The 8418-nt window shown below is 71.7% G+C and overlaps 3 protein-coding genes across 3 annotated transcripts; 1 reads left to right on the plus strand and 2 right to left on the minus strand.

Moving 5' to 3' along the window:
• Positions 1-2918: 2918 nt before the first annotated feature.
• On the plus strand, positions 2919-4747 carry H696_01345 (hypothetical protein). The gene is made up of 3 exons (XM_009495239.1): positions 2919-3498; positions 3808-4382; positions 4514-4747. Exons 1-3 carry the CDS (start codon positions 3043-3045, stop codon positions 4641-4643), a joined length of 1161 nt encoding a protein of 386 aa, XP_009493514.1. The 5' UTR covers positions 2919-3042; the 3' UTR covers positions 4644-4747.
• Positions 4748-5056: 309 nt separating this feature from the next.
• Positions 5057-6021, minus strand: H696_01346 (hypothetical protein; the record flags this gene model as incomplete). The annotated part of the gene is made up of 4 exons (XM_009495240.1): positions 5057-5287; positions 5399-5494; positions 5663-5846; positions 6011-6021. The coding sequence occupies 4 exons, from the start codon at positions 6019-6021 to the stop codon at positions 5057-5059; spliced, it is 522 nt and encodes a 173-aa protein (XP_009493515.1).
• A 1085-nt stretch (positions 6022-7106) lies between these two features.
• On the minus strand, positions 7107-8398 carry H696_01347 (hypothetical protein; the record flags this gene model as incomplete). The annotated part of the gene is made up of 3 exons (XM_009495241.1): positions 7107-7568; positions 7759-8042; positions 8218-8398. The coding sequence occupies 3 exons, from the start codon at positions 8396-8398 to the stop codon at positions 7107-7109; spliced, it is 927 nt and encodes a 308-aa protein (XP_009493516.1).
• Between the last annotated feature and the right edge of the window lie 20 nt (positions 8399-8418).

Below are 8418 nucleotides of genomic sequence, written 5' to 3' on the forward strand. Positions count from 1 at the left end.
CGCCCCTCCCGGGCTGGTGGCGGGCGGCTGTCACAGGCCGGCCCGCCCGGCGCGGCCGGCGGCGCTTGTGCATGCAGGGTTCTGCGCCGCCTCGCGGCCCGTGGCCCGGCGCGGCCCGTGGCCCGGCGCGGCCCCTCTCCTCGACCGACCCCGAGGTATGTGTCTGCGGCACGCGCGCGCCGGAGCCGCGGGCACCCGCGACCCGTTTTGTTTAGGGTTCCTGCCCGGGCGCCCGGCGCGCCCCCTCTCCGGGCTGCCCCGTCTCCGCCGGCGCCTGCGGCACCCGGCCGATGGGGCCCCGCGAACGGGCGCCCATCCGCGCACATCAGTACACACCGGCACAGGCGCGCGCGCCCCCCCCCCCCCCCGCTCCCAGTTCGGCCCCCCGCCGGGATCTCTCTCGCGCCCTCTCCCCCGGCCGCCCGGCCGCACATTCCTGACAATGCCGGGGAGTCACGTGTGCGGTCTCTCGCCGGGCGCCCCCTGGCCCGGCGGTGACCCTGCCCCCCCCCCCGCCGATTTTCCGGGCGCCGCCCCGGCCGCAGCTACCATCGTTAGATGCGCCCGGCGTCCGGTGGGAGCTCGCGGGGCCGGGGGCCCCTTTTGTGGTGCCCGGCCGGTGTGGCCGCCGGCCAGCGACCGTGCGCGCCTGGAGCCATACACACAATGATCTTATCTGACCGGTGCGTGCGCGTGTGCGCGCGCGGGCCTGCGCCGCGCCGGCTCGCCTTCTCCTCCTCCTCCTCCTCCCCCTTCCTCCGCCCTCCGCCCTCCTCCTCGCCACCCGCCGCCGGGCTCTCCCATCACGACCGGGCCTCCGGCGTCTCCTGCCGCCCTCCCGGTCTGGGACTGCCCCCTCCCTCCGCCTGGGAGGGGGCGGGGGGCGTGTGGACGGGCCTCCGGCCCCTCCGGAGGGCGGGCTGGGCGCGGGCTGTGGAGGCGCGGAGCAAGTGCGAACGCCGACGCACGCCCGCGTGCCTCCGCGCCCCCGATGATCTGACCACTTGGCTGAGGCGATACACAAACATCCCGGCGGCCTCACTGGCCGCTGGTGCCGATGATGCCCCCCCCCCCCCCTTCCCCTTTGGCAATTGAATGTTTCCCCGCCATGGCGCCCTCCGCACATGCTGTGTCGTCCGCGCGCCCGCGCCCGCGGCATTGCGCCTGCAGCGGGCGCGCCGACACGCGGCCCAGCCACGGGTGACAGGCCACTTGCCCGCCAGTCCAAGCGCCGGGTGTCCCGGTGGCGGCGGTCGGCGACGCGCTGGCCCCGGGGCCGGGGAGCGATCCTCCGTCCAGCAGGGGGCAGTGTTTCTGGGGGAGGGGGGAGGGGGGGAGAGGGGAGGTGGCGCCGGGTAGCGGCGACAACAGGCCTGAGGGGCGGCGGTGTGGCCCCCACGGTAGGCCCCGTCCGTGTATGGACGCGAGCCGGCATTTGGGGATTTAGCATGTCTGTCCCTGTCAGCAGATGCGCAGGTCGCATGCAAGGCGCAACGACGCTGTCGCAGCGGCCCGGCAAGAGGAGGCCGAAACGCCCTGGCCCAGTGTGCCAGACGGCCCAAGCACGGGCCACCACTGGGCCGGATCACGCGGGAGACCGGGAGACCGCCTGCCCAATCACGCCACGCGCCGGGTCTATTTGGCGCACATTTTTGACACGCGTTCTGGTCCTTCGGGGCATCGTCATCGGCCGGGCTCCGCCGCCGGCGGCGGGGGGGGAGCATGCGCGGCCGGCCACCGGGGGCCGCCACCGGAGAACGTGGGTCGCGCCGTGCAGATGCATGGTCCGCGGCCCGGGCGGGGCGCGGCCCGCTGTTCCGTCGGCCCCCCTCCCTGGGCCCATTTCGGCGCCCCCCCCCCCCCCCCTCCGGCCAAGCGAGAAGGCGCACGCACTCCCGGCGCCTGCCGGGCAGTTGGCCCACCCCGGCCCGCGCAGGCCCCTTCCCCTCGCGGCATGCCGCCCGCCGCAGGCCGAGAGCCTGCGGGGGTGGCACAGCACGTTGCCGCGCCTCCCAGCTGGCAGCCCGTCGGGGCGGGCCCGCGGGGGCGGGGGCACTCACGGGGCGCCGGCAGCCGCCCCCCCCCCCCTTCCCCCGCCTGGTGGCAGGGACAACAACAAACACCCCCCCCGTCCCCGCCAGGGCCAACACCCTTCTGCGCCCCTGGACGCGGGGCGGCGTCTCGCCCAGGCCGGGGACGGGCTTCGCGGAAGAGCACCTCGCCCCCGGCATATTACGCTCACACACCCGCACACCCGCGCCCCCGCGCACGCACGCACACACACACACACACACGGTCGCGCCCGGGGAGAAAGGTGGAACACGCCACCAGCGCGGGCCGCCGGGGCTGCTGCCACCGGACCGGGATAGCCCGGGGGCATCATCTGGCCCGGGGCCGGTTCTCTAGAGCGCCGGCGCTCCAGGCCGCGGGGGAGATCCATCCCGGCGGCGGCGGCGGCGGCGGCGGACGTGTGCCTTGCTTGCTTTTGCGTTCGCGCGCGTGCGGCACAGGGGCCCCCGCGGCGGAACCACAATCCCGTCGTGGTCGTGGTCGTGGTCGTCGTCGTACCTAAGCAGCCATTTCTCGTGGCCATCGCTCCGTCCCGCCTTCCGGGGTCCCGGCCAGGTGGCGGAGCGCCGATCCTCCGCCCCCCCCCCCCCCCGCCCCCTCTCCCGAGACGGAAACAGCGTGAATGTGGCCATCCATGTCGGTGGCCGATTGACTGGCACCTCCCCCCTCCCCGCCCCTGGGCTCCGGAGGCGCGGGCCTGCCGCGGCCGGCCGGCCGGCCGGGGGGGCGTCTGCCGGCAGGGTGGTGCGGCCGGCCGAGACGCGCATGATCCTGCGGTGCTTTTTCACGCCCCGCCGCGACTCGGCTCCGGGGCGCCCGCCTGGCGCCCAGACACCACCCTATCCCTCTCTCTCTCTCTCTCTCTCCCTCTTCATACACGCACCCTGTCCCTGCTCCCCCCCTCTCGCCCTCCCTGCCCCCAGCTCCTACTCCCCCCTCCCCCCTGCCCCCGCCCTCGCCCCCTTCACGCACATGGGAAGCACCCCCGACGCTGGCGGAAGCCCCGCGCCGTCGGCTCTCCCCAGCCCGGCCAAGAAGCACATGCCGGCCCCGGCCATCGAGCTGAGCCCGGTGGACCAAGATGCCGGGTCCCTGCCGCCGGCCGACCGGGAGGCCCCGCCGACCCCGACGCCGCCCATCAACAAGCAAACCTTCTCCTACATGAGCCGGTCCTTCCTGGCCGGCGGCCTGGCCGGGTGCATCGCCAAATCCTCGGTGGCCCCGCTGGACCGGGCCAAGATCCTCTTCCAGGCCGGGCACCCGGAGTACACGCGCCACCGGGGGACCCTGCTCGGGGTGTTCCGCGCCCTGCGGACCATCCACCAGCAGGAGGGCCTGCGCGGGCTCTTCCGCGGCAACTCCGCCACCCTGGCCCGGATCTTCCCGTATGCGGCCATCCAATTCATGTCCTACGAGCAAATCAAAGCGGTACGCCTGGGGTCGCCCGATGCGTTGTCTATTGTCGTTGCGGTTGTCGTGGTTGCTGCTGCTGTTGTTGTTGCTGCTGTTGCTGCTGCTGTTTCAATCGCTGCTGCTATCCCTGCTGCTGCCGCTGCTGCCGCTGCTGCCGCTGCTGCCGCTGCTGCCACTGCTGCCACTGCCACCACTGCCACCACTGCCACCACTGCTACCGCTGCTGCTACTGTCGCCGCTGCTTTTGTTGTTGCTGTTCCCCCACCCCTCGGCCCACCACCAGCCCCACTCACGCACTCCCCCCTCCCCACTGCAAACACACAGTTCTTCAACAAAAACCAGGACTTCGAGCAGCCATACACCCGCGCCCTGGCCGGCGCCGGCGCCGGCATGCTCTCCGTCCTCGGGACATACCCGCTGGACATGGTCCGCTCGCGGCTGGCCTTCCAGGTGGTCAACCGCACGGCCGGGCTGCCCTCGCAGCAGGCCACCACCCTGCTCGGGGCCCTGCGCGCGGCCATCGACGAGGGCGGCGCGCGCGGGCTCTTCCGCGGCTTCGGGCCCACCATGCTGGGCATTGTCCCCTATGCCGGTGTCTCCTTCTTCACGTATGACTCGCTGAAGGCGGCCGCGCTGCGGGCCCTGGCCGCACGCGAGAATGCCCACCTCCCGGCCGGCGCCCTGGCCGTCGATTATCGCGACTTGCGCATGCCGCCCCCGGTGGCCATGGCCGTGGGGTTCATCGCCGGCGGTGTGGCCCAGACCGCGGCCTACCCGCTGGATGTCGTCCGGCGGAGGATGCAAGTGGAGGCCGTCCGGCCGCTGGCCGTGCAGAATGGCACCCCGCTGTATGCGCACGCGGCGCCCGACGCCTACAAGTCCATTCGCCGGGCCTTCGGGTGCGTCCGGCCTCGGCCTTTTCGGCCCCTCCTCGTCGCGAGAATCCCCCCCCCCCCCTCCACCCGCCCTTTGTCGCTTACTGGTACTGACCGCGGGCGCTTCTCCACTCGCCGGGCCACCCCACACCCAGGCACATTCTCCGAACCGAGGGCTGGCGCGGCCTCTACGTCGGGCTTTCGATCAACTTCATCAAGGTCGCCCCGGTGACCGGCATCTCCTTCCTTGCGTACGAGCAGCTGAAGCAGCTCTTTAACATCTAGACAGCCCTCCCCTTCCCCTCTGAGGAGCAGCCGGCCGCGACGCGTGTGTGTGTGTGTCCCCTCCCCGCCGGCGGCCCGGCTGCTCGCGTCCTTGCCCCCCCCCCCCCCCCCCCCCCCACCAGCCCTCATGCACCATTAAAATACATAGACTTTCCAGGGTTTTTCTTCGCACGAGGGGGCACCTTTTGCGCGCGCGCGCGCGCGATCCCCCCTTTAGCCGCGCACGCGCATGGGCCATTTGATGTTTTGGGTTTTATTGACCGCACAGAGGGCCGCGCGCGTGCATGCGCACGCGACTGGGGGAGGGGGAGAGAGAGAGAGAGGGAAAGGCGGGGGATGCTGTGTGTGTGTATGTAGGGAGGGGGGAGGGCGCCGCGACCGGATGCATGGCGCCAGGGTGTGCTTGTGCGCGCTTACTCGTCGCCCATGCCGGGGAAGCCGCCCATGCCGCCACCGCCCTGCTGCAGCTGGCTCAGGAGGGCCGCCATGTCGACGTCGCCCATGCCGCCACCGGCGCCGCCCATGCCGCCGAAGCCGCCGGCGCCACCGAAGCCGCCCATGCCGCCGGCGCCGGGGAAGTCGGGCTCGTCGTCGGACTCGTCCTCGTCGACCCAGCGGGCGAAGTCGGTCTTGACGAAGGGGAGCTGTGCGCCAGTGGTGTGTCAGGGGGGGGGAGGGAAGTGCGTGAGTCACAGTGCCGACACGCAGGGGGGGGGGGGAGCAGTGCGCAGGAGGGAGGGGGCGTCCATGCGTACCTTGGCGCTGCCCTTGTTCAGGCGATCCCAGAAGCCGTCGGCCTTCTTGCTGATGGTGAAGAAGGCATGGCGGCCGGTGATCTCGCGGGTGCACTCCTACGCAGCGCGGGAGGGCGCGCGACAGAGCAGGACCAGGGGGAGGAGGGGGCAGGGGGAGGGGGAGGAAGCAGCCAGTGGCGATGGTCAGTGCAAGGCGAACCCTCCGGAAGGGCCCCTGCGGGGCACACGCGAAGGCAGGGCGACCTCGCGCGCCGGGACACGCACATCAGGGTTGACCTGAGCGAAGAACTCGATGGTGAAGGCGTAGACCTTGCCGCCGGAGCCGGTCACGCGGAAGTCGATCTTGTCCTCGGTGATGATGATGTCGTCGGTGTTGGTGTCGATATCGGGCACATCAACCGTCAGGTAGATGAGGTTGTTGCGCTGGGCCCAGAGGACGGTGGGGGTGCTGGCGGCGCCGGGCCGGCGACAGGAGGGCGAGAGCCGAGGCGGGTCGTCAGTGGCCGGCGTCAAGGAGGAGACGGGAGGAGGGCGCGCTGTGCGTGCGTGCGTGTGTGCGTGTGTGTGTGTGTGTGCATATATGACAGCGGGGGAAGCGAGGGGGACACATACAAAGTGGCCATGGTGATAGAAAGGAGGAAGGGGGGGGGAGGAAGAGACAAAACAGGTAAGCTCTGCTGCCGGGGGGGGAGGGGTGCCAGGGGCCGAGGGGCTGGCTTTTCGACCGTCATCCGCCGGCCGCCTCGCCCAGAGGGCGGGCAAGAGCGAGGCGAAACCCCACCATCCGCGGGCGAATGCGTTGCCCCCCCGCCCCCCCCCCCCCCACTCCCCCCCAGCTCCCGCTCCGGCTGGCGCCCCGGCCCGCGTCCGCGCGCCCTCCCCCTCCCCCGGTCCACACGCACACGCTCACGCACACGTACACGCGCGCGCGCGCGCGCGCGCTCGACACGTCCCGGGGGAGGGGATGGGGCGCTCCGCAGGGCTGCCGCAGCCAAGGGCCGGGGCCGAGGGGGTGACAGACAGCCGGCCGGGGGCTGGAACAACGCCCAAACACCCCGCCGCCGTGGAGACTAGAGACAGACGCACCAGCGGACGCACACTCGTCGGGCATCGAGATTATTCTGGAAACGAGCGCGGCACGTGATGTCGCCCGCCGCCGACGGCACAAGCAGACGAAGCGCCCTGGCCGCGGGCCCCGCCAGCCGGGGGGGGGGGGAAGCCGCGCGCCGCGTACAGTCTTCGTGGTCCGTGGTGGGCGTGCGTACACACCTGCGCCCGGCCCCCCCCCCCCCCCCCCCCCCCCCGCCGCTCCCCGCCCCCCCCCCCCCCCCCCCCCCCCCCCCCCCCCCCCCCGCCCCCCCCCCGCCCCCCCCCCCCCCCCCCCTCCGGCCGCCAAGGGAAATCTCTGCGAGTGTGTTCACCGTTGCACTACTCCTTGTACTTTCCCGAGATCTCCACCCGCCCTCCCCTTCCTGCTCCTCTTCCCACATACGCCCCCCTCTCGCTGACGCCCTGCATCAATACACAGATTCAACTGCGATGTCGATGTATAGATATACATGTGTATTTGCGTGTGTGTGTGTGTGTGTGTCCATCTGCCGCGCGAGGGGAGGCACATACACGCACACACACACACACACACACATACACACGCGGGCCACAGCGCCCAGGGGAGGGAGGGCAGTGGGCCGGCATTCCTCCCGGCCTCTTAGCAGCCCAGGTGCTTGGCGTGGAAGGCCACATGCTCCTCGGCGAAGGACTGGATGAAGTAGTAGGAGTGGTCGTAGCGCGGGTGCAGGCGGATGGTGGCGTCGATGTGCTCGGCGGCCGGGGTGCCGGCGGCCACGGCCTTCTGCAGGGCCTCCGGCAGGAGCTGGCCGGCCTTCAGGAAGTTGTCCTCCTCGCCCTGGTCCACGAGCATGGGCAGCCGGGCGCCGGACTCCGGGTGCTGGTAGGCGCTGGCCAGCAGGGTGGCATCGTACGCGGCCCACGCGGCCTGGTCCTCCGACCCGAGGTACGCCCCGAAGCCCTTCTTGCCCCACGGGCACTGGGTGGGGTGGCAGATCGGGGCGAAGGCCGACACCGACTGGAAGGCGCCCGGGTTCTTGAGGGCCGAGATCAGGGCCCCGTGGCCACCCATGGAGTGGCCCATGATGGACATCTTGCCGTTCTGCGTGTGTGTGTGTGTGTGTGTGTGTGTGTGTGTGTGTGCGTGTGCGTGTGCGTGTGCGTGTGCGTGTGCGTGTGCGTGTGCGTGTGCGTGTGCGTGTCGACATCATGCACGAGCGCGCGCCCAGACCGAGCTCAATGTTAGAGGAGAGCCGAAGGACTCGCGCACAGGGGGCCGCACGCGGACGCACCAAAATGTCCAGCTGCCCCAGCACAGCCGGCAGCTCGTGGTTCACGTAGGAGAACATCTTGTACCCGCCGGCCACCCACTTGGCCACCGTGGCGTCGACGTAGAACCCGGCACCCACGCCGAGGTCCCAGTTGTCGCGGTCGCCCTCCACCGGGGCCAGGCCGCGGGGGAGGTGTCGGGCGCGACGCACGCGATCCCATGCTCGGCCAGGGCCTTCAGCAGGCCGGACGCCTTGTGGAAGCCGGTGTCCTCGTTGCAGGTGAGCCCGGCCAGGTAGATGACCAGCTGCAACGGACAGGGGCAGGGGGGGGGGGAGAGAGAGAGACGGAAGAGAGAGCGCGCGCGCGCACGCACACACACACGCCTGGAGGTCAGTGACAGGAGAGGGGGAAGGGGGAGAACAGGCGACGCGGCAGACGGCGACGGCGCCGGTGGGCCCGTCCGTCGGCGCTGGGCGCACGCACCGGGACCTTCTTCCCGGCCAGGGCGGCCGGCGGGACGAAGACGTTGAACTGCATCTTGGAGGGGCCCTCGCCAGCCGAGTCGGCCAGGGTGCCGGAAATGGTGTCCGACATGTGGCTGTACTTGCGGACCTCGCCGCCGTGGCAGAAGTTGGTGGACAGGAGCTGCAGGGTGGACATGGTTTGTGTGTGTGTGTGCG

The sequence above is a fragment of the Fonticula alba genome, assembly GCF_000388065.1.
Source record: "Fonticula alba strain ATCC 38817 unplaced genomic scaffold supercont2.2, whole genome shotgun sequence".
In the NCBI taxonomy this organism is placed as follows: Eukaryota; order Rotosphaerida; family Fonticulaceae; genus Fonticula; species Fonticula alba.

Excerpts from the sequence above, each read along its gene's own strand:
- H696_01345 (XM_009495239.1), top strand. The coding sequence starts at position 3,043 with ATGGGAAGCACCCCCGACGCTGGCGGAAGCCCCGCGCCGTCGGCTCTC. Across the intron at positions 3,499-3,807 it reads CCTACGAGCAAATCAAAGCG|TTCTTCAACAAAAACCAGGA; the intron begins GTACGCCTGGGG and ends GCAAACACACAG. Across the intron at positions 4,383-4,513 it reads TCCATTCGCCGGGCCTTCGG|GCACATTCTCCGAACCGAGG; the intron begins GTGCGTCCGGCC and ends CCCCACACCCAG.